The sequence below is a fragment of the Gavia stellata genome, chromosome 7 (assembly GCF_030936135.1).
Source record: "Gavia stellata isolate bGavSte3 chromosome 7, bGavSte3.hap2, whole genome shotgun sequence".
Classification (NCBI taxonomy): Eukaryota; Metazoa; Chordata; class Aves; order Gaviiformes; family Gaviidae; genus Gavia; species Gavia stellata.
This window is the reverse complement of record NC_082600.1, coordinates 9,182,042-9,208,039: the sequence shown is the minus strand read 5'-3', so window position 1 is coordinate 9,208,039 and position 25,998 is coordinate 9,182,042. Positions and strand designations below refer to the sequence as shown.

The 25,998-nt window shown below is 38.5% G+C and overlaps 1 protein-coding gene across 1 annotated transcript in view; it reads right to left on the bottom strand.

The window, feature by feature from the left end:
- Positions 1-25,998, bottom strand: part of SYNE2 (spectrin repeat containing nuclear envelope protein 2) — a 177,613-nt gene that overhangs the window by 89,250 nt on the left and 62,365 nt on the right. The window contains exons 50-63 of the mRNA XM_059819247.1: positions 23,003-25,103; positions 21,134-21,456; positions 19,980-20,124; positions 19,175-19,390; positions 18,526-18,791; positions 17,660-17,816; positions 15,328-15,474; positions 12,372-12,512; positions 11,848-12,030; positions 11,163-11,300; positions 9,554-9,739; positions 7,913-8,035; positions 5,734-5,916; positions 1,705-1,830 (exon numbers count right to left, since the gene is read on the bottom strand). Of these exons, the coding sequence (XP_059675230.1) occupies positions 1,705-1,830; positions 5,734-5,916; positions 7,913-8,035; positions 9,554-9,739; positions 11,163-11,300; positions 11,848-12,030; positions 12,372-12,512; positions 15,328-15,474; positions 17,660-17,816; positions 18,526-18,791; positions 19,175-19,390; positions 19,980-20,124; positions 21,134-21,456; positions 23,003-25,103 (4,435 nt within the window). The remainder of the gene's footprint in view (positions 1-1,704; positions 1,831-5,733; positions 5,917-7,912; positions 8,036-9,553; positions 9,740-11,162; positions 11,301-11,847; positions 12,031-12,371; positions 12,513-15,327; positions 15,475-17,659; positions 17,817-18,525; positions 18,792-19,174; positions 19,391-19,979; positions 20,125-21,133; positions 21,457-23,002; positions 25,104-25,998) is intronic.

Below are 25,998 nucleotides of genomic sequence, written 5' to 3'. Positions count from 1 at the left end.
CCGGTGTTCTGCCCTTAGAGCTTTATGCTAGGGCTTTTCCTTACCACCCAGTCTCCAGGTGAGCAAAGAAAGCACAACAAATAACAGAGTAAGACAGGGCAAGGAATAAAATGCCCTACTCCCTTCATTACTGATAGTGCTAAAGCTCTTTGAAGCACTGTTGCTTGCTCAGAAAACCGAAACGTGGGTAAATATCCCATTGCACACTGGGCTCAGTCCATCAGAGCAAGCTTTGACCCTAGGCTTGAAATAAGAACAGCATTGATTCCCCACCATGCTCTATCATGGTGTGAATAATGTTATGCAAGTAGTAATCTGTGAGAGATGAAAGCAGTAAGACTGCTGGTTCTGTCTGGACTACAGCTTCCTCTGCTAATAACGCTAGCGTGGCTGCATGACAGGGAAGGTGGAGGCAGGAGCCCCAGCAAATTTTCAAAGGGCATGGGAACTCTGCTCAGACAACGATGTTTTTTCCTCTTGTACAGTCAAAAACACAAGGTAAAATCTTCCAAAGGTAGAGGCAAGAAAAAGTCACTGGAATGAAGAAACAGCCATCCATAATAATTTGACATATTTTTATAAATGTCCACTAAGAATAATATCTCTATTTGTTTCATTGCAGGAGGAGACTTTACAGCATACATTTACTAGCTCCTGTTTTGCAAATCTAACTAGCCAAAAGCCTCCTCGGAAACCAAATCTTTATTAACGTCGCTTCTTCATCTGAAGCCCTTCAATAAGATGGACAATTCCAGTGTCCGCTTCTACTCATGAAATGCTACAACTGTGAAACAGGTTTTCTTCTAAAACAAGAGCTATTAAACAGAAAGTCCTACATTCAAAGACAAAAACAAGTAAGAATCAGGAAATGAGTCATGCTTAGTACTAGCATCAAGCCTCCAACAGCCAACAACCTGAAAGCAGAGAAGCTATGTACTTAGGAGCCTACCGAGTGATTATAGTTATTAGGCAAGTACAATGTATGTGTATTAACTTTATTGTGACTGACTGCAAAAAGCTGAGCATTTCAGAGGCACTTTATAAATAGTTATTACACTTAATTAGTCATTTCCTGACTTCTGCAGTGCTGTCCTTAAAACACATCTAATTTTTGCATTAAATACTCAATTCAGCCATTACAGAAAGCAGCCAACTGCAGGGAGAAAAGCAACACATGTTTATCAGTTGATGAAAACACAGTGTGCCAGTGAGGACGAGAAAAGGAGGCTAAAGAATCTAACCCTAACCAGAATCACCAAAAGTACCATTGCACGGTCAGTGATCAGAAATGGACTCAGTTCTCTCCTTATGCACTATCCCAAGCTGCTACCTCAGCAACATTAGCAGGATGCTGAGCACAGGCAAGCTATCAGTGCTGCATATTGTTTCACCAAAACAGCTGTCAGCTGTTATGAAAAAGGCACTCTAAATTTTTCTTAGACATTGATATAGGTACAAATGACACATCAAAGTCAATAAGGAGTATATTATGAAAGATATACCCATCTTGCAAACTAATATTAATTGTAGTATCTCTTGGTATATGTCAACTTACATATGCATAGTCACACCATGGCATTCAATTGCCTGCTTGACTGTGGCAGGGAGGGGAAGCACGATGCTATTTCTCGGTGCTCTGCTTTGTCATGATTAGTGTTAACCAGGACAAGTAACAGACATGAGAGAGAAAACAGTGAAACCCACCTCTGGACAATCAGTCTTCTGAGCCAGTGATTGATCTTCATGTGATATTTCAACCAAGTGGTTCTTTAAGAATTGTTTCAACTTTTCAATTTCTTGCTCACATTCTTCAGTTTTCTTTACAGCTTCCTGTGAAAGAGTAATTCTCATAAATCATTTTGAATTAACTAGTACAGAAACAAACTAGTCAGTAATGCAACGAACTTGTACTGAAGAGTACTGAAGCCTCCTTTGCGTCTGTAGTTACATGTAAAAGAAACTGTGTTTGTTTTGCTCACTTTGCACAACCCTGTCCTCACAAAGTTTATTATTCACTTGCTAAAGACAAACAAACTGCTCTATCCATAAGTCAAAGCATGGTGGAATATTCTGCCTAGGAGCACATCTTTGCTTTCTCCATAGTAGAGCTAGGAATTTGGCTATAAAATGGAAATGGAGCATATTTAATCACATTCACTACAATTTAGAACAGGTTGAAAAAAAAAAGATAAATGACAGGGCTTCATATCAAGTTAGAAAGCCTACCTGGTTTTCACTGGTGCTCAGGTCTTTATTGTCAGCTAGTTCTGCGCTGACCAAAAATGAACTGTGCTGTACACCAGGCAGACACTGCAGCTCAGAGGATAAGCCAACCGCAGTATCTGACAATTTGAATACTTCCTATAAAAATGATAAGTATTTCCACTTTGTGTGAGCTTCCTCTTCTTACATGACTTATAGGAAAACATATTATGTTATAAACAGGCAAATTCACTTTTACTCATTTGACAGTGACAGCAAAATCTCATCAACCCCCATGCTTTACTGTTCATGCAGAAATTGGCAATCTCCCCACACACATTGCTCATGTTTGTCAGCCACAGCCTGTCACGATGTCTCAGGTAATTAAGAAATTGTTACATCTACAAATCAGAATATTCTGTGAAAACATTTAATTTGCAGAACATTTGGCAGCTCTGTGTTTTCTGAGCTATGGGCTGAGAACCAAAGAACATCTAAGGACTATTCCTCAGGTGTCTGCAAAAGGTAATGAAGAAAATACAGCCTATTGTCAACAGGCTTGAACTTACTCTGCTGACAGCAGCACCTGAACAGCCTGACAAGTTGAAACATCTCTCTGCAAAGTGTGCACAGACTCTGCCTTTCAGAGCAAAGAGTCTCTCCTGCTATGAACAGTAACAGTGCCACTTCTTCAGCCACTTCCTCACAGTAGCACTCCCTCTCAATAAAACACAAACTAATAAGGTTCTAAATTTATTTTTTTTTACTTACAGGTTTTAAAAGGAAGAAAAAACTATTTTCCCCACTTAAAAAAAAAAAAGCCAAATTGGAGAGGAAGATGTTTAACTGTGGACTATAATCTTAATGCCATAGCTAAAGAATCAGAGGATGAAAAAAAGAGTAGGTCTTCTGCTCATTTTTAATGAGAAACTACAAGTCCTTCTAAAAGAGAGATTCTCTTACCCATACTTTCACTTCCACATGAGCAGGACTGGTTAGTAATAGGTAAAATGCATACTACCTCAACTTCCCTTGACTAACTAAAGAATATGAATACTCTGTATAGAGATTCCAGTGTCTTCTCTCACAGGCCAATATGTGAATATAGCGACTTGCCTGAAGATAACTCATCTAATTCCCTGCCTTCCACTGAGGGGCAAAACCCCCTTATTTTATCCTTTTCCTAATATAACATAAATTATGCCATATACGTGGGACTGAGTCTCTTCGTAGAAGTGTTGCCTCTCTTTTGAGTTATTTACTGCTTTTTACTTTTTGTATTGTGGTAACACTAGAAGACGTACCCATGGAAAAGGCCCACCTGCCGTCGTGTACGTGCAGGCAGGCATTGTATTTGTTATCGAAGAGCTTACTAAAAATGAGCACAGTAAATCATCAAATATGCAAATACTGCCACTCTCTTGCACAGAAAACCAGTAGAAGCAGCTGTGGCTTCAAGCTCCTCTTCCTGATGACGTTATTTAGGTTGTGATAGGTGTGGTACTTGACAGGCCATAAGAAAAAACAGAGGGCAACATTCAACACAGATCTAAGTCACCTAAAATCTTGCCCCAAAGCATTTACACCACAAGGTTTTGTTTATTTATACTTCTTCAGGTGTTACACTGCAACTTAACTATACAAAAGTTACTAGTGCAATATCCTATTGCATCACCTATAGCAAAATATGGGCAAACACATCCGAAGACTAAAATTTCAAAACTAATCCTCAGGAAAAAAACCACTACGTATACATTTGTACAAGAAGCTTGCCTCCCATTTGCTTTCCTCTCTATCAGGATCCTTACTACCTTTCTAATGCAGCACTCAAAACGCCATCCTTTACTAGCTTTATCCTTTGTTATGTCTTAGCTGGTGCCAGACTTGTATTGTAGTACTGCTGCTTTCAATCCATTCAACAGGGCAGGAAAATCTTTTTTGCACAGTTTGATATCCTAGCTGACAAGAATTGCAATTTTTCCAATCTGTTTTCTCACAAAGAAATTTCACTCAGCTACAGATTGTTGGATGCCTGTAAGATAAAGGCAAATGCTGAGTAAAAAAGGTTACAGCTGTTTGAAAAAGGAGAAGAATCTAAACCTTGACCTAATGCTCCACATAAACCAGTTAGAAGTCTCATGATAACACTCTATAATTGCAAAGCACCCTGTTTCTGACAGTTTTAAAGTGTTTTGAAAATTCTTGAGTATTTAATCTGGTAACTCTCTGAAAAAGGTACATTTTACCACATCCATTTTTCAGCCATAAGAAATTGTATGGACTGAAAAAAAAAAAAGATCGTAGGGATCATACGGAACTCGCATAGTCATTACTTTTTTTCGAACTCCAAGCATGCATTAGTCAAATAGCATGTTTTGAGTTTTTCTCTTGGTGTGGCACTCTTAATTTCACAAACTGAAAATCACAGATGGACATTCACGTTTTAGCTGCCACTTGTGTCTGCCTGGCCTCCGAAATACTTGGTAAGAAGATACACATTCTAAAGCATTCTGCTTTACTGTAATAGGTTTGGAAAACCAAATCAGCAAAGATACTGTATCATTTTTCTAGGTGCTGCTATCATCCTGCTGAGAAATGCATGGGTCATATGAGAATTTTCATACTGCTGCTGACATGGGAACGTGCCATAACCTAACTCCAGGTTGTCTCCAAGTATATCTATCCTGGACAATGGAGCATGATGCAGACAACGCTGAATTAAAACCTTCCTGAGCTGGTACAACCACATCGCTCAGTGAAGTGACCCAGAGACACTACTTCAGGTTTGGAGCCAGCATAGCTGTTTCATAACTCTTACTGCCCATGAGTTAACACTCACTGACCCCGCCAGCACTGCCTTCTCCTACAGCTGTGTGTCACACCAATGGTGTTATATCACTGCTGTTTCCAAACCTGGTCTGGCCAACAGCATCTCCAAGCCCCCTGTCACACGTTCACTTATGCAGACACATCCTTGCATGGGACCTTCTGAGGGCAGGAGTCGGCCTGCCTCGAGACAATGAATTAACCAAGTGACAGCGGTAGAAAATGGTCACTTTCCTGGCTTACTGATTTGGGAAGATCATCTATAGTAAAAGACTTTCTGCTATTAATTGTCAGCAATTTCTATCTAATGGCTGTCAACAAAGAATTTCCATGTTCAAGATACATTTAAGGACTTGAGCGTTGCAGATGTGAGCACCTGCTTGTAACACTGGACTTCAGTCATCAGTTGTGGAAACATGAGTCATAAGACGCTTGGGCCTTCATTTGTTCTACAATACGCTAAAACACACGGTGTCAGATGTGACTGAATTGGAAAACTGAAATGAATTTCAAGACTGTCTAGTGTGCCTTGTTGGAGTGTGAAATTACACAGGAAAAAGCAGAACAAAAAAAATCCCCAAACCATTAGATAGAAGACAAAGTAGGTGTACTATATGCCTGTCAAAACAATATTGTCTAATGATCAAAATTATCATAAAATAAAGGTGGTTTAGGTGACAGTAAAAAGACCCACAAAACAATTACCTCCAGTAGGTCATTCTGTTCTTTAGTAATTTTTTCTAATTTCTTCAATTCTCTCAAGAGTTGTCTTGCTCTTTGGAAGACCGAGAAAGGTTGCATTTTCACCCCTGGTAGCTGAAGTGCTTCTTCGTAGGACTGTATATGAACAATGGTCTTCTGCATGGGACCAACATGGTCAAGTATAACCTATTAGGATACAGGATAGATGATGGATGTGATACTGAGTTGGAAAAATCAACACTGAAAATTTATGCTACTGTCACGACGTGCAAAAGTTCTCGTTGGTGAGATTCCCATTTAAGAAGGAAGAATACTTTAATCTTAGAACAAATAAGTGAAAATCTGTGGTGAGGTTGTCTAAAGCAAAAGGAAGATATAACTTACATTTACAATTCCGCTTTTTCTGCATATACATACATAATGTTTGCACAGTGACAAAAAAAGGGTCACATTCGGATTAGTTACTATTCACTAAGTGTGTCACTTCAAAGTAGCTCATCTTTGTCAGTGAAGACAGTTAAAAAACTGATGCAAACCCTTTGATGTCACTCTAGCCAACTCTGGTTTTTCTTTTTTGTGCTGCAAACCAGCCATGAAATGTCCTGTGTTGAAACTAGCCATTTTATGATGGTCTATAAACAGTCTTATCGACATAGCTGAGATGATGAACTGGGATAGAAGCCAGGAGAAACCTCTGAAGATGGCTTTCCTGTCAAAGACAGCATTTCGTATCACAACACCCTGAGCAGATGCACAGTTTACAGTCACCTTTATCAGTTTTGGATGAACAGAAATGTGCAGTTTCATACCACAATACATGTTTTATGGAAGACTCGGTGATCAACTTAGGAAAGACAGAATGGCAATACCAACTCACAACTTCTTGGTTCTCCTGAAGAAATATGAAATCCTACTGAGACCTCATTCAGCTGGGAATTTAAAAAAAAAAAAATACAAACCACCTCTGGGCCTTTTAATTACTAATATTTTTGTTAAATTCCCTCTCAAGAAGGTTTCATTTTAAAAGGCCCCAACTGGAATAGAGACGCTTATTCTCTCATTCAGAAGCAGCCTGTATCAGCGTACTATCCAGGCTTCAATTTAAATAAGGAAGTAGGTGAACATTATTTTCCAGAAGAAATATTACTTTAGTTTTTCCATATAATGTAGCCGTTACAAAATTGTTCTATGGATAACAAAGATATGAGAGGTATGATGACATTTTTATCCCTCCCCTGAAACTGAACCCATGCTTTTTGCATTTCAGTCAGCTAACAATGTGGACTCTATGTGGTATAAAAGAAAAGATACTATATTGTTTTGCTTTACTTCACTCTAAGCAGAGAAAGGAAAACCATCTGGCCAAGGTATCTTTGCAGTGAAGTCCCTGCATGCTGAAATGGTTTTATGGCAATCACTCCAGCCTACATTTCCAGAAACATCTGCTAAATTTTGCCTCCATTTTTGGAAAAATAGGGCCTGATTTTCAGATTTTCAGATTACTTACTGTTTGATGCTAAGTAGAGTGACGTGCAGCAAGTGTCTCTGAAAGTCAGGCCATAAACTTTCCAAAAATGGAGACACTCAAATATGGCAGGTATGTCTGACGTGTGTTTAAGTTACATACTTGAGTTCTCTATGGGCATGTTCTCAATAGTGCTTTAGTTTTAAATGTTTTTGTTCAAACCATGACTATGCTTCTTGAAGGGATATCCCCACAGTCTCACCTTAGGGCTTATATTGTGCAGTTGTCTTGGAGCATGCAAACTGGATTCCTTTCAAATGAAACTAAAGCAGAAGATACTCTCCAGAAGAGCCTCTAAAGACACCCAGCTACTAATGGATGCCCATTCTACAGGACCAGTCCAAATTAAGCCCCCAAGACACATACAACACAGATATCAGATCCTCTGCACTGTTTTGCCCTACCAATCTGCTCTTCTTGGATTGCACTACTTGCTACTGTAGAAGCATGTAGCCAAAATCATGACTGAAATAATACTTTCAATCTTTGACCTGAGAGTTAGAATTCATGTCATACTAACATTTCAAAGTCATATACTAAAAACTTTTTCATGGTAGTTTGCACTCAGAAAACAGCCTTTTGCTTGTGAAAGCATATTTATGCTAACTTATGCATAAATATATAGGGAAAAAAGCCTATACAGGAGTTTTCACAGACCTGTCCATGTTTAAGTTGGTCTTTAGGAGAAAATTCTAACAGATCTTCTGATGACAGGAATGTCTTCATTTTGGCAATGTCCTTCTCAAACACTTTCACATGAGATTCAATGGCATCCAGTTCCTAAATTTCAGGAACAAAGAGAATATTTGTAGAGAGTACAAATACCAAAGCCAGCCTGCATTTCTGCTCTTCACTTAAATTTAAAAAGAAATACTGAAAAACAAGTGCAGCATATGCAGAATATGTCTATAGATGCTACCAATCAAAAGGCTAGTTATTATAAATTACGTATCATCATAAGCTCTGGAGGAATTAAGTATCTAAGGTCACCTGGTCTGTTTTAAACCCTGAATACAGAATTGAAATATCCTTGAAAGGTCACAGTACAAATTACCAGTAGTGACAAGACACTTTTCCAGTGGTGATAGTTACCAGCACAGGGAACTGGTCTAATTACACTATTGCAGCTTCCTATATGAAGAGTCTTATGTCAGGTGGAAAATGGACCCACATACAGTACAGCTGCTTGTTAACTCACATGGAGACAGAGTCACAGAATAAATTAGGTTGGAAGGGACCTCAGGAGGTCTCTGGTGCCCATCAGAGCAGGTTGTTGGGGGCCTGATCCTGTTGAGATTTGGGTATATCCTGGGGTAAGGATTTCAACCCTCCTTTGGGCCCCTGATCTAGTATTTGACCAATCTCACTGCAAAAAAAAAAAATCTTTCCTAATATGTAGATGGAATTTCCTTTGTTACGGTAATTTGGCTCTGTTACTGCTCATCTTTTCTCTGCGCACCCCTAGAAGAGTCTGGCTCTATCTTGTCTGTAGTCTCCCGTTATGTAGCAGTAGACAGCAATGATACCTGCTCCCCACCCGCACCTAAGCTGTCTCTTCTCCAGGCTGAACTGACTCAGGTTTCCCAGCCTTTCCTCCTACATCCTGTGCTACAGGTACCCGACCACCTTGAGGGCCTTTCTGGACTCTCTCCAGGTATGTCTATGTCTTTCTTACGCTGGGAAACCTCAAACTGAGCACAGTATCCACATATGATCTCACAGGTGCCTAAAAGAAAGATCACTCCCATGGACCTCCTGGCTACGCTATGGCCCAAGCAGCCCAGGATGCCGTTGGCCTTCTTGTTGCAAAGGCATGCTGCTGTGTCATGATCCACTTCTTGTCCACAGGGACCACTGGCCCTTTTGGCAAAGCTGCTTTCCAGCTGGTTGGCCCCCAGCGTGTACTGGTATTTGGACATGTTCCCTCCTGGGTGCAGGACTTTGCATTTGCCTCTGTTGGACTTCATAAGGTTTCTGTCAGCCCATTTCTCCAGCCTGTCCAGGTGCCTCTGAATAGGAGCCCCACCCTCCATCCAGCAAGATAAGCCCTTTTAATTTGTCAGTCAACAAGCCCTGCATTTCTCCTCCTAAACAAGGAGTTTCATCAATACTCCTCAACTTTACAGCTTAATTAGATACCAAACACCTTCTGATGGTTTGTTTCCAAACAAATAATTTCCTCACTTGGCAGACCTACTAAAACCAGCACACCTTTTTTCTATGCAAGCAATATAAGCTGTATTTCGTAACACATCATGAAGCTCTGATAAAAGGCACTTATAGATCACCCAAACTTACATCAGCCACATGCTGGATCTGTGGAAGATTCTCTGCTATCTCATGCTGTAAAGTTGCTACTTGGTCATCTATTTCATTTAGCTGTTGCATTACACTGTCTGTTTCAAAGACTGGTGTTAGCTCCTCCAGCTCCAAGTAAACACTGTGCAGAAGATTTTGCTTTTGCTCTGAGTCTTCCAAAGCCATCTGGAGACAAAATAAGAGCTTGGTTTGATCCACCAATGGTGAACATGAAAGTTTCACAGAGGTTAGGACCAGAAGTAATCAGTTTTAATTTCCTGTATGCCATTGACCATTGCATATATTCCCAAAAGCTTAGTTCAGACTAAAACAGTTCAGTTGTAAGGGAACCAAACTGCTGCATCCTGCAGGCAGAAAACTGTGAGACTGATGCCATGATTTTAAGGGAACCAATTAGATGAAATAAGTCTACATGAGCGTGACAAAAGGCATGAGGAGGAGCACTTCAAACTCAGAGAGATGTCCCACCCCAGAAAAAGAAAAGTATGAGAACCTGGAGAAGATTCCTCTCCAGCTCCCGTGCCATGGTCAGCCTGACCCCAAGTACGTGAACAAGACACGTCAGCCAGACACCTGAAAAGGGTTTTCTGCACACCAGCCTGCAGACAGCAGATGTAACAGAATGCTGCAGAAATTATCTGCCCAGTTGTGCATGATGGGAAGATTCTTCCCACCACCTGCAGCTAACTGGATGAGCTTTTGGATTAATACAGTGAAATGTCTTCATAAAGAACAGTGAGGGTTGCAAGAAATGCATGTGATTCACTGAAGAAAAGGACCGAATGCATGCCTCAACTCCAATGCAAGCCTTGGGTGCATTTCCAAATCCACCAGTTTCCTAGCCCAGAACACATAAAACACTCCAAACTACAAATGCAGCAGATAACAAGCTTTTGTCACAAAACCATTCACAGATTTTGGAAATCACAATCTCCCCATTGTGGCTATGTGCTCTGTAACACATCAGTCCAGAACAGTCAGCTACTTCTTGTAAGGAATTCTTACTAGTTTTAATACAAAAATCGATGTTCAGAGCACCAACTTTCTCTCTTGGCCTAAGACAAGGAGCAGACATATAGAAAGCTCACACTTCAAATACGAAATTGCCAGAAATCCTCTTGGCACTTGCCTGGCCAAACATTTGATTCTTGAAATTACCAGTCAGAATTACCTTCAAGATACAGTGAGAACTGCCTTCCAAATCACAATTCACTCCAAAGTTTCCACCTAACACACAGACATCAAAATACCACTTTATCCTTTTTTGGATCACATACACACAATACAGAAAGAACCATACATATTCAGGCAGTAAAAACTGATTATAGCCACACAGGAGGGTAATGGAAGACAATCACACATTTTTGGAAGATAGATGTACTACAGTTCAGCACTTTCACAAGACAGATATGTCCAACACCGAAAAGTGTCTATCTATATTTCATGAGTGTCAACTGTAACTATTTTTCACTTAAAGGATTTATTGAAAACGGTAAATTATTTATGTCAGTAAGACTTAAGAATGCAAAATCGTGTCTGTACAGAGCAACCAGTTTTAACAAGACCACAGATGTGCATTAACACTTACCTGAAGGTCATCAGTATGTTTGCATAAGCTTTTTGCAGAGTCATTTTGAGCATCTGCTTTTAGCAAGCAGTTGGTGTTTTCTATCCAAACTTTCACATTCTTCAAGAGTTCATCATATTCTTCCATCTTGTTGGCAGCCTAGGAAATGACAGGATTTTACAAAAAGGCACAAATGCATTTTTATTCACTGTATAGGATAAACACATATACGGACAAGATTAAAAGAAAACAGGATGCATTTTCATCAAGGTCAGTTAAATTAGTATGGTGAAATAAAGATCATAATTTTTCTGAAACAGTTTCATGACTTCAGGCTATCTCCTCTAATCAAAGGTAGTTTTGGTGCTTACATTTCATGGCAGCATTGTTGTGATTTATATGGCAATGTTACTTTAATAGATAGCCCATTAGCAGAGTCATACAGAACCATCTCATCACCCACCCAGGGTCATGAATTCCCCATGGTAATCCCCGTCAACCATGGTGCAAAGCCGGTCCTTTGGGATAGCAGCTGGAGGTGATGTTTGCCACTCCAGAAACTCTTAGCTACAATAAGCCAACGCACCTACAGCAGGGTTTTGACTCTTTATTCATTTGGGAGTCTTTGATGATGTTTCATGCAAAGCCTTTACTTTGCTTTTTATAACATGTGATTTTTTTTTTAAACTCTTACATTTGCATCTACCTTGTTTAAAACGGCAGTTCTGCGCTCAGCGAGCTGGGAGACCTGTTGGTACTGCTGAAGGGGGGTCACTAAGATATCCATCAACTCCTGTGCGTGACAGGAATCCTGCTCTACTATATCATGCACTTCTGCATCCAGTTCATTGAGTTTGTAATGCCAAAGGTCCAGCATATCCCAGATTTGCTGCATGTGGAGAGAGGGGAAATGAAATATAACGTCAGGGTCAAAGATAACAGCAGAGTTATTTGTTCTTCATGTCGGGCACGTGGAATTGCGAAGATTTTGGAACTGATATGATGAAAACAGAACACTCTGCATCTACTGGTGTGATTCACAGTTGAAAAAAATACATACTTTCCTGTGAGAAAGAATTGGTAAATATTCACCAGCTAAAAGCTTGCTTGTACTTCTCCTTTTACGGACATAAAATGAATGGAGGGCCACTTTACATTCCTGCTAAACCAGGCTCTGTAGAAACAACCAAAAATCTTTTAACACCCACAAAATTATTTTGGCAAGGTTACCTTCTGAACTTCTTTGGCTTTTGCAATGTTTTCACTCTTCTGTTGTAACATCTTTTCAATAGCTTGAAGGCCATTGTTAATAGTTTCTGCTTTTCTTTTCAGCACATACTGAGGAGAGCTCTGCAAGATTTCAAAGCTAACCTGTCCGAGTAAAGAGAAAATGATAGGGGAGATTACAAAGATCTGCTTGTTTCTGTGCAACACCTCACCAAAAATATTCCAGTTCTTTTTATGTTTCTCCTGACAAGTCACTTAAAACACAGGAATGGAATTACATTTGCAGGCAGAAGTGTTAACGTGAGCAGGTTCAACATTTACATGTTGTTCAGTAATTTTCTTTCACTTAAAAATGACTGGTCAAGAAAGGCAATCCCTGAAGAAACAAACACACACTGCATCTCCCTGGGTACTTCGCTTCAGCTGCCCCTGTTCTAATCTGTAACAGAGACTAATCCTGCTGCTTTGTGGAAAGGGTCACACTTAGATTTGTGCAGTAAGAAACCTAGAATGACACCTTTATGTCTCAGCTGACAGCTATTACTTCCATGCAAGAAACAAGGCAACATGGAAGTGCATCAACATATAGTGAATTTCTAAATACAAATTTGGAGATTTATTACTAAAATAAAATCAAAGGCTCTGAGCCCCATAAAGTATGTGAAATCTAATTTTACTCTGCAGAACTCCACAGAAATGAAAAATCAGTACACCGGAGGGCCTGATTTTCTATGTAAAGAGAAAAGCTCCCAAGTAAGCTGAAGTTGAGTAATTGTCTGAGCACAAAACTGAGTGACACAGTAAGGTACCAGGTTACTATGGACTAGATGAAGTGCAGGGAGTGAGAAAGTCCTTGCTCTTGGCTCAAAGTAACATCTTTTCTTACTAAATCCTGCTAGCTGTTAGGGTCAGCCAAGCACCAGGAAATCGTTAAATCATGGTAAATTCTTTGCGTGCTGCAGCCCTAGGATTTATGGGGCATGTGCACATTGCACAGCTTTATGATGCATTGATGCAAAAGATTTCTAATTTAGTAGTTATGCTGGTTTGAAGCTCCTTATACTGAAATAGTTTATCCTTTCTGTGGGAAGAGGAATTAAGATCATAATTTAGTTAATAAATTATTTATCCATTTTTACGTCTTATTTTTATTAACATTATTTATTATTTATAGATTCCAACATGCAGTGTCAGACCAATATCATAATACCCATAGTAAGGTATTGTATTGATAAAATTGCATTAATCAAAGCAAATATATAGCAAAAAGAACTACAGTGCTCCTCTCAAATACTCATGCTTATGCAAAAAAGCTATGAAGTCCAGTCTGTACTTCGTGCCTAAGACTTCTTGGAAAAAGGAACTCAAGGCTGTAATCACTGAACACTTGACCATTACTACTACCCATGAGTTATCAAACATGAAAAATTATTGATGTTTGTAGTGCCAGTTTCCAAAATGTAAGAGAAACATGTATGAGTGATGTGACACAGTTGGAAATGAGAAAGCAGACCAAGTACTGCCTTGGTATCTTTCCTCAGAAAAAATGCTGCATCTGTCAATTCTCTGGTCATTGGCAGGGCAGGATTTTAATTTCAAGACTTCTTACTGGGATAAATTTATTGTATTTTTCATACAAAATGCATGGCATCAAAAGCACAATTTATTTTCATTTTTAGGTTAGCAGATTTAGAAGAAAGCAGAATGCCATTGAAATTTAACACATGCTGGTATCTCCTAGTATGTAACAAAACTAATCTCCAGTTCCACTAGGATTTATTGTGTTTCCTAAATGCATGTGAAAAAAATTCCAAGATAGTTTATATATTGTTTTCCACTACACAAATGTGAGAAGCAAATGTTATCTAGTTTCCAGGACCAGTTCTTTCACTCCAACATGTAATGTGTGCATTGGGATAACCTCTTATCTCAGAAAATGAAACCGTAAACAACAAAACAAAACCCAAAGCATAAATATGGTTTTACTTCCCATCTCCTCTCTCCTACCCAGTTGTTGGTTTTGAAAAGACTGGTTCCATTTTGATACAGAAAGTACAAAGTTAACCAAATTAAAACTAATAAGCTGTAATGAATATGTCTCTAAATATTTAATGCAACATGAAATGAATGAATAATCTGATAGACACCAACAAGTAACTGGATTTCAAAATTGTTTTGTTAAACTTTCAAGTTTTATCAAATTAACTGAGATTTAGCCTTTAAAATAGCACAAAACATTATTATTTCTGAAATAAGAGAACTGAAAGATTTTTTTTCTTTTTAAAAGTAAGACAAATGAACAAATAACAGTGATAATTATACCAGGCTAAAATTTGACCCCAAACTACAGTGTTACTCCATTTTCCTTTAATTTTGCTTTCAGTTAACTGTTTCTACCCCCTGTACATAGAAAACATTGCAAAAAGCCAAGGCAATGTTATTTAGTTATTTAAATTCCCTGTCTGCTTTTAAAGGAATAGAACCATGTCCCGAAGGGTGGTATAAAGACCCGTGCTGGGATACCCTACCGTATGTGCAAATTAGATTAAAAAAATCTGGTTTCAAAGTCCTCTTTTAACTCAGTTTTGAAAATATCTTCTCAGTTAAGCTATACAAACTTCCCAATCCACTTTGACTACTAGTTCAGTTTAAGAATCAGACTGGATAGAAAACAGCATCCATATCATATCCAAGACTTTATTGCTAGTGGTTCTGCCATGTCCTCTTTTAAAGGAAAAGAAAAATATTATATTCACATTGCTTACTGCAAGGTTATTCTAAAAGGAGTCAGTTAACATAAAGAATCTTTCTTCATGCACACATTTTCAACGAGAGGAAAATGCAAATGAAAATAATCAATGTTTCAAGTTGAAATTTATAGTTACAACATTCATCGAATACTGCAGTACTTATTTATACATTACAAAAAGGTAAACATGAAAATTACATCAACAGTTACCTTGTCTTCTAGGTCTTGCAATACTTTCTTGCAGTCCTCCAACTGTGTTTCAATCTCTGCAGGAACTATTTCAGAATACTTGATCCGGAGTTTCTCCATTATATCCTTTAGAGTTTGACTTTCTTTACCAATCACACTTCGAACCTCCTACAAAATTAAGAATAACTTCAGCAGTTTTACCCAGTTTGTACTGAGTGCATATGCATGTGTGTATACGTACATATATGTATATATATACACATACATATTGTGTTTTATATTTCCTACCATGATTACCGTTTGGAAAAGTTGTTTTTGTGATATCAAACCTAATTTGACTACCTATACAAGCAGATTAACTTTGAGAGATACTCACTCATTTAACCAAATGATGCTTTTCAATCTGTAAGAATTAATTAAACTTGATACTACTCCATGTCAGGCAGCTGGCGCACTGTTTATTGACAGGTATAGCAATGCAATCATTTGAAGTGCTCCTATGATTAAATGTTAACCTTTGCGCTCTCCCTTTTGCCATTTTCTCTTTGAAAAACGTTTAATAGCCAACGTTCATTCCTTCATTATTATAAACAACACAAAGGCCACAAAAAGCAACAGGTTTCAAGCCAAAGTGTCTGCTTTCAGGCAATTGTGCAGAGCAGCACAGCAGGCTCCTTTCAAAACAGTAGTTTCCAGTTCTGCATGAAGAATGTAGGTTTTATGAGATAAAAGAAACTTGAACAACTGTCTACAGCCTGTGGCCTAGAAATTAAATCCGACCTAAGTCCTCTTGCAGAAAGAATGAAGAAACTCATTTGTTTTGAAGGTTTTCTAGAATTTCAAGTTGGAAAGTTCTGTCTGTTTGCTTTATGGTTCCTTTTCCCAATGCTCAGCTGTTTGAAAAACTCAAATGTTAAGTTATTGGGGAAAATCATCTGAAGCTCCTACCAGGCAATGAAAGACATTAAAATTAACATCCTTTTCTTTTTCAGTCTGGGTAATAGTAATCCATTAACTCCTAGTATTCACTTGGGAACACAAATACAACATACAGAAGAAATATGTAAGAGCCTGAGATTGATTTAATTCCTGTCATCCTACGACAACTAGGTCTGACATTAAAAAACTCAAAACCATGAAACACCTGTGTGCCTATTTCTACCATAGAGAAGGCTGTCATTGTCCGATGGCCCAGTTAAGACTGTGCCAACATTTATGGGAGTTTATAGACTCCCTGACTTGAATTTGAAAGAATCAGTTACAACATTAGTCTCCAAAACAAAGCATGTCTCTGCAAACTGATTTCTGTATATAAATGCATGTTCGCATTTCACAGATTATTTAGCTGGAAAGCAGATGCCTGTCAAAACTGTCTTTTTTTTTTTCCTAGGGGACTAGATGATATCACTTTCCATTTGCATATTCATCTATGTTGGTGAGTTAAAACTTTGCCACCTGACTAACCTACATTTGTCATCTGGAAGTGAAATAGGCATTTCCATTCAATAAATGCAATGGAGCCCCGAATAATGCTATAGATTTTAGAGAAACTAGGTTTTCTTTGGCAGTAGAGACAAAACTGCCCTGCAGATTTTAGCTTACTGGTGTTTGCATTAGGTAAAATTAAGGAATTTATCAATCCTTCCAGCTGAACCTTCTCAAAAGGAACAGGCCTGCTGTGACATACTGCTGCAAAGAAATCATTTGACAGGACTGCTGCTAACATTGGCTTGTGCCAATTGTGTCAGGAACAGGAACAAGGTTCTATTGTTAAAAGACAACTTGATTAAATACAATTAAAAATAACTTTTTGATCCAAGAGAAAAAAATTAAGATAGTAATATAAACACAGTAAGACTAAATTGGAAAAAATCTAATTAAAATAATAAATAAATAAACCCACATTCAGGAAGCGTTAGGAATAATACCATTTCATAAGGTCAAGAATTCAAAGAAAGATAACAAAAATATAGAAATGATAGAAATTTACAGTCTGGGTTGCTGCAGAGTACTGGTTGCTGCTGGCGTAGATTGTGGTCTTGATCACAATTTGATTTCTAAAAAGCATTTACCAGGTTAACCCTCTAATGTGGAACATAAAATCCAGAGCATCTGAAGCCGCCCTGGCTAGTACGCAGAGAGGGAAGGGGCACAGGATGTACACTAAGCAGTCCTTCTTAAAAGGCATGCAACTGGCTGTGAATCTCTCTGCAATTCTGTGCCTGCTAACTCGACCACGCAGAGGGAGAGGAATGCAAACCAAGGACATGGCAGGGCCAGTCATATTCTGCTGAGCCAGATTCATTCTCTTTAAGTCAATGTGCATATGCAAAATAACGGAGCCATTACCAACCTCCAGTTGTCCTGCCTTTCTACTAGCATCTTCTAATAACACAGATGCAGCATTCTGTAATGCATTTGTCACAGCACTTATTTCTTCAGTGATCTTGTTCCTCTCTTGAATCTCAGCTTGTACGCAATCCTTATGGTCTTGAGTCTTTTCATACAACCTATGAAAGGTTTCCAGCAAGAATATATTGTGTTAGAATCTACACTAAGAAGGAGTAATCCAAAAGCATGCTTAATACAGATATTTAAAAAATATATATCCAGAACCACATTTGTCTGTATTTTAATATTTTCTGTAACCAAATCTCAGCGTTTCTGTCCTTTATTGTCTCAGTTTCTTCAAAAATGAGTCTTCAGGTACTGCTAAGCAAAGTATGTTTGGTAGACCAAATCAGATAGCATGCATATTTAAACAGCAAACAGAGCTCAGGTTCTCAGAGTCTGAAAACACTGGCAGAGCAGAAGACAAAATTCACAAAAATTTCCATGTCAAAAAGCAGGCATGGAGAAGGGTGAGTACAATCACAAATTTGCAAAAAATATTTGAGGCAATTTTTAAACAGCGGCACTCATTAGCAAGACTAAAGTTGCATTGTTCGACCATCATCCCTTCTGATTCCTTCTACATTTGAACACAAATTGCAGCCCATGCACCATATGACCAGGCTCAGGTCTCCTCCCTAACTACTATCTCCCAATGCCCATGCTGGAGAGAGCAGATGGGTTAGATGGAGCATTGGTCCGACACAGTATGGCATTCGCTGTCTTTTTAAGTGCATTACGCTTTCATATATTCTTTATACCCAATAAAACGCTATGCTTATAAGTAGTCCCCTGTCATACCTTCAACAGAAATTTCACACCACTTACTTTGTACAGCGATCCTGCATTGCCTTTATCTCACATAAGGCAGGAAGGGCAGCTTCTGCCTCAGTATTTTCAGATGTATTCAGGATGTTTCTTATCCGGTGAAGAAGTAAGAGTAAGAGGAGCTGTTGCTGGTTGATGTTTTCCTCAAATGAGTTCACAAAATCTAGTAATTCTACCAGTTCCTCTCTGGTGGCCTTTTCTTTCTCTTTAAGACTTTCTGGCTGTTCTTCCTGGAGCTTATCGAGAATTATTGTTTCTCGTTCCAGCTAAGTAAACAGCATGTCAAAGCATGAGAAAAAGTGCTTTTTTATTCCATCACCTTAAGTTACATTATTCATTTACTCATACACATGACTAAGTAATGGGAATTACATAGCCAGAGAGCTTGAACCTCTGAAGCGTACCAAACATTTTAGTTTGCCCTAACAAAGCACATAACCACATTCAGAGTTGTTCTGGGTTCAGAGAATTTATACTATAAATACCCCCATCATTTTTGACTCCAGGTTCAAGAAAGGCTGGGGATAACTGGCTGATCAGTGGGTGGGAAATGATGTTCTGCACTGACATCAGCCCTTTACATGCTATTTTACTGAGGGCCCCATCCCTACCATATTCCCCAAAACTTACAGTTTGTTGAGCAACTCACCTCTTCATTGACGAATTTCCATTCCTGCTTTAGTTCTTCACAGTTAATTTCCAGCCCTTTTGCCGCCTCAAGCAAACCCAGCCAATTTTCCCACAGCAGTGTTACAATCCTGCCCAGTGCCCTGTCACTTCTCTTGCATAATCTCATCAGCTCTCCAGAGACCTGCCTCAGCTCCACAAGATCATCTTCAGCTGAGTCAATGCTGGAGACTAAAATCTTATAGGAAAAAACCCCAAGTAAATAAATACAGTCAGAAGTGTTAATGAAGCATTCAGTAACATGATTAGGATCCTCTAATAAAATGGCAATCACGCCACTGAACTGGTTAAATGCGATTGTAATGACAGAATTCTGTTGGCTAAGACTGCGCAGAAAGATGGGGTAAATAAAAGAAACAAAACAAATAGAAGAACAGTGTGCCCAGGCAATTAGGTTGTTCTAACTTCTTTCCAGTTATTTGGAAGGGAAGAGAAATGAGCAGGAGTTACAGATATATAAAATGAGAGGCCTGTAATATGATCAGTCCCGGTCCTGCAAAGAACCAATGAGGGATCTGAACAGAAATGCAACTCTATCTTAAGCACAGATAATGTTTGATTTCTAGAAGCAATAAGAGGTACTCATTTTGCATGGCCTATTATAATCCGGTCTTTTTATAGGTATATAAATATATTCTGTGGTTTTGTATATACATAAATACAGGATAAAGAATTTAACTTCTTTTTACTATGATATCATATGGTGTGCATAGCTGCTAGACCACAGTTTTGCATGAGCTTTTCAAGTTCTTCAGAGCGTCTCTTACCTTGCTTTCTTCTAAGTGCTCCAAAGCTTCTTTATAAGACATTGGTATTTGAGACAAAGACTGTCTAAGCATCTTTTCCAGTTTGTTAAGATTATCACGCACCTTATCTTTGGTTTTTATGTAGCTTTTGTATTTTTCAAAATACCTATAGGAAACAATTAACAGACCAATTACAATTTGTTGTGGCTGCTCCTCTCTCCAACCATAATGCCCTCCAGAATAAAAATAAAAATAAAAAAATCTTCTGAACTAGTAATCCTTACTATTCTGCAAGTTACCTTCAATTAGCATTTGTTATACACTTCAGGTCCGATATCTGAGATACTTTAGAGATGCAGGTACAAATGCCCCAGAGGTAAAGAAATATAGGTATGTATATCCATATATCAGCCATGGAGCTGCTCAAAAGAATTGTATGTCCTGATCTAAATCTCCATCCTCCGCAGACGTTCCCAAAAATCATCTCCCAGTTTGTAACACACATTCTATTTGTCCCTACAATGTGTGGTCTGTACAATTCAAATTTCTTATTTCTCTATCTTATCATCTCTTTTCTATTACCAGAGCCTTTAAAGTCATCCAGTTCTTTGATTATAAAAGCAGCTATTAAGGTTATGCTCAACAGAACCAGAAGCACTGGATCATGAGCAAGGAATTTAAAAATCCTTTACTCCATCTCCCAAACTTTTTCTGTACACGTATCTGAAGGCCCTTCAGATCCCCTAGGGTTCTCTTCTGTACCTATATTTGGAGGACGAAAACTGCATCTTGTTTGGTCTTTACTTTCTCAAGCCGTCAGAGTAGCCTATGGAAGACATGCATTAGGGCCCCTTTGAAAACGGTTCTAACATGCACCAGCACTGAACTAGAGACTGTGGAAATGTGCTTTCTTCCGATTCTGGCACCAGACGACAGTCGAGGCCCATACATACTTTTTGGAATATACTAAAAATGATTGCATTGTAAATTGTCAGCAATACGCCTACTCTCTGGTTAGTTTCCTTCCATTACAATCACATCTGGGAACACCAGAAATGCTTACAGTTCTTTCTGCTGAACTACCTGTTCCATCAGAGCAAAAACAACACTGCATTTGTTATCAGTCAAATTTCTCATAATAAGGAACACGATCTAGGAAGATCTCTTAAACCTACCTCTGTTCATCAGCTTCCTTTCTTTGGGCCTTCTCCTTTAAAGCCAAACCCTTATTGACTAGTTCAGTTAAAGTATTTTCCAGACATATTTTGTCTTCTGGTTTCACTAGGTTTTTCAGCTTGGAGTAGAGGTTTTCTATGTTAGCCTTTGTACAGTTGAACTCTTCTTGTTTCCATTGTGGTGTTTGACAGACCTCCTGTGAGCTACCGAGCTCTGCTGTGGCAGACTTGACTCGAGCTTCATAGTCCTCAAGGAACCTGGCAGCCCTCTGAACAGCGTTGGTATAAAGCTCACCAGTCTTACATGCCTCCTCCAGAGCACTCTGAAAGTGTTCAAAAGACAAAAGAACAATCAAGAAAGACTGCTGTGCTCCTCTAGATCACCAGATGGTCTTCTCAGAATTTCACACCTGGTTGTCTTTGAGACCAATGCTCCCAGAATTGGCCTGAGGAGGTGAGGGAGGACACACTACCTAGGTAGTCACAGAGCAGTGCTGTAACCTATGGATTGATTGCCCTTAACCATAGGAACAGGGGTTATGAGGGAACGGCCAACACTGGAAAAGTCCAGAGAGAAGGATTGGCAGGACACAAGAGTCATAAGATCCCTTATCAACATGGCAGTATATGTTCTTTTCAGACAAGGAAAGCCCACAAGTTGATGCTTTATTCTGCTCCAGGGGCCATCTCCACTACGACTTGCCAAACTGCTTCTCGCTAAACCCTATGGACGTATGTATTTATACACAGAACGATGTGTAACTTTGCCAGCTCTTGGATTCCCACAGGGCAGAGAAACTTTGGCATCATGCTTCCCACACAATACCCAAGCAGTGAAGATGAAACACAGCAAACCAGGAAATCTGGCAGCAGGACCATAAGTCCATCAGGCACACTGAATCCTTCCCCCTGTTATTAGCTACTACCTCATATTTCGTTGTTTGTACCTATTGACCTCTTGGGCTGTGAGGGCACAGGTCTTCTTGACCAGGACACAGTTCCAGAACCTCTCTGTTATGAAGGTTATCACTCTTCTGGTTTGCAAAACAAATATACTCACTAACTCCTTCTCCTTATATTAACACTGCCCTTTAGCTTAAGCAGTCCTTTTCCATCCATTAAGTCTACCTCCAGCCCAATTACATTTCTCAGCTAGATTTCCCACTTGCCCTCAGCTTACCAGGTCGATCAAATTCAGTTTTATCAACTGCCCTCAACATTCCTCATCCCTCTAACAGCATCCGTTCCAGTTTGAGTGGACCTTTCCTGACAAAGGCATCAAGAATTGGGTTGATCCTCCAGCAATGCCCTATCAATGCCTTATATACTTGTGTTAAAGCCTTGGATACTGGTTGCCTTTACTTTGCTAACCCTCCCTGAGGTCTGATCACATTGGTTTGACCTGTGCTTTACTGTCCTTCATCATTCCCAACTGGTAAGCTTTTTCTTTACAGTTGAAACAAAGAACTTCTATTTTTTCCATCGTTGTCACTATTGAAAATGTTACATAAAATCAGTCCAAGAATAATCTCAGAACAATTGCACCCAGTCTCTCTTCAGCTCAAAATTTCAACACAACCTTTTCCTTCCTCCCCTTTACCTTTCTTTTCTTATTCTAATCCCCACTGCTTGATTATAATAAAACTGAATACAACTAATTTCTTTGTATCCTTAGTTTCTTATCACGATTCTTATCATATCCACCAATCCAGAGATGATGATAGGCCAATCAGTTATTAGAATAAAAGGAGGATATAAGTTGTGAAAATATGTAAGTTATGAAAATATAAACACTACAGTCTCAGATACCTAATCTAATTATTGGGAAAAGACATATGGGCATACCTTACTTTTATTAAATATACTTACAACACGGGCAGCAATGTCTGTCTTCAGTTGTATTTCATGATCTTGCAGTGTCTCTAATTTTGTTTCTACACCAGCAGCAAGAGATTTTTCTTCTTGGTTTGCCCTCTCTTTTTCCATTATACATTTAATAGCAGAAAACTTTGCTTGCATCATATTCTGAATTGCTTCCCATCGCATCTTTTCATACTTCATTATTTTTATGTCTATCAGAAGTGGCTGCTGGAGCTCTAATTGAATATACTTTATGATGTGGAATATATGTTCTACTTCATTCTGGATATCTTTCTTGTTTACACACTGGAGACGAGAGACCAAGTTTTGAAGAAACTGATTCAATTCCTCAACATCTTCCTCCAGGTTCTTTATTTCTTTCCTCTTACATTCTTTGAATGGTGTATCAAAGACCTCATTTTTGTTTATTTGATTTGCTACCTCCTGGGTTAAGTACAAAATTTGTTGAACTGTCTGAAACAGAATCTGTGCAGATATAAGATTCTCAGCAGGAGAAGAGCTAGAGCTATCATTTAGGATGTCAGCTTCTTTTCTTACAGTGGATGTCACAGTTTGGATTTCATTTAGCAATGCTTGAATCTTATTGCATTCCCTAACGACATTATCAAAGTGTATTATCTTCCCTTCAATTTCATTTTTAATTTTAAAAAATTTAGTTTGCAATTCATCCAGCTGCAGTGAGTCCCATTTTAGACCTACACATTCAAAGATTTCTTTGTACTTCATTATTTGTGACAAATTGGACTGAAAAGCTACTACTTTTTCTTTAAGTGCTCTGCATTTATCCTTCACTTCCTGCTTGGCACCTAATAATTCATCTTCTTCCAGGTTCATTTCACCATACTGTAGACCATTAAGATCTTGCTGCAATGAAGTTATTCCTTCAGCAAACTCTCTGTAGACAGCTATCTTTTTTTCTACTTCATGAAGTTTACTCTGAATTTGCCTCTGTGTCTTCCTTGCTCTATTCTTCAGACTTCTTAATTGATCAGTCAAAAATAGTTGTTCGGACAGGCTCAGTTCCCCAGCTGTGACCTGACTCTCTTTACAGTGGGATGAGATAAGCCCTTCTATTTCCTGTATGTCCTTTAAAATCTCCTTTAAAATGGCTTGTTGACTGATTAATTCTGACCATGTGCTGGTTTGGTTCATGTCAGGCCTGGCAAGCATCTCAGCATTTCGAAGCTGACAGTGAACTTTTTCTACTTCTGCAGTAAGTCTTTGTCTCTCCTCCAGCTGGAGCTCTAGGTGCTGTAATCGTTGAGCTGATTTTAAAACAAGAGCCTTGTATGAATTCTGCAACGTTTGTAAAAGGCAGGTCATATCAGAGATCTCCTCTGGCTTCAAGTTGGGAATGATGTGCTGGAGCCCATAATCCAGTGATACAATCACAGGCTCTCTGTTTAGAACTTCTGTGCTCATAAGCTGACAACTTCTTATCTGTGATTTAACATCAGTGGGGAGGAGTGCTGCTTTCTGATCAAGAGAGGACAGTGAGTCTTTGACCCATGAAATATTTTCTTTCAGCCTCTTCATCATTTCGTGTTTCATGAGAGCAGGACCAGTGATCTGAACATCGTCTCGAGGAGTTTGTTGTGCTGATAATGCTTCCAATTTGCTCTGCAAATCATGTATAGAGTTCTCCAAAGCTACCTTCTCTTGATCACTCCAAATTCTCTTCATCTGCAGTTCAATCCTTCTTTTTAATAGAGAAAGACCATGTTTAATGTCCTGTAGCTCTGTGGTCCAAAGTACAAGGTATTTGGCTTTTCCTTCAGATGAGGAATATAACTCTGCTTGTTCTTGTATCAGTCTCTGAATATCCTGTGCTTTATTCATAAGCAGGTTAAATTCATCGATTTCTGCCACAACTTGATCATGTTTCTTTTGCACTGTTTGTTCCATGTGTTGCCACCATTCCTCCAGTTGCCTCATCTGGCTTTCGGTTAACACTTTATCCATGCATGTTAAATGCTGAGATAAACTTTCTTGCTGAGTTTTCAACTGGTTTAAGACATCTCTTTCTTTTCGTAAGGACTCTATGCATGCTTTAATTTTCTCCAGAAGAACTGTGTTGTTCATAGGACCCCTGCCAAAAATATGAGTAGTGTTTAAAAAAAAAAAATTCTCCTAAAACATGGACTAGACACATTTTAAAAAGAGAATTTCACTGTTTAGAAAATGATTCACTCACTTTATTCACTTAATCACATGTATCTCTCAATGTTCTCTCACAAATTTCCTAACCACCGTTACAGTATTATTATTTCTTGCTCATCTGTACAGCATTAAGTATTTCTAGATATCTCTGCAGGAAAGGTACATTCTAATGTATATTCTCCAAAATTGCAGTATATACTAATATAGAATGTGTCATTTCCTAAAGGAACGCAGCCTCCCTTTAAAGTTACAATAAATAAAATTTTAAAAATCAATAATAGTATTAAGTCATCTCTAAGTAATTTCTGATTTACAGTGAAGATAAAATTAGTTATAAGAAAAACTTCAAAAATTCCCATTCATTGAAGATTAATTTGGAGGTGTTTATCTACTCATCTTTTATTTCCAGGAGTATTTTGAAATTCCTACCTCAAATACATTTAGCAGCTAGGTTTTTATTCAATTTTTTCAATCTCTTTGCTGTAAATTAACAATTTGATAAATTATTTTAAAGATTTTCAAACTATTGTGATACATTATTGTGACCGATAGGCTAGTTCCATGTTTTGAAGGCTAATTCATAAAAGGTACCAACTATTTTGTGTGCGTTGGTTACCTCCTAATTGGTACTGTAGACTTATTTATTGCCACAGAATTCTTTCTATCAAATAAGATTAATTTTCAGAGTCATGAGATATTTCACTCAGAAAAAAAAACAGAACTGATGAGTCCTTAAAGAAAAATTAATATTTCACATCTGCCATACTTTTGCAAAAATATTTTAATATGGCTTTTATATAGGTTTTTAGCACAGCAACCATTTC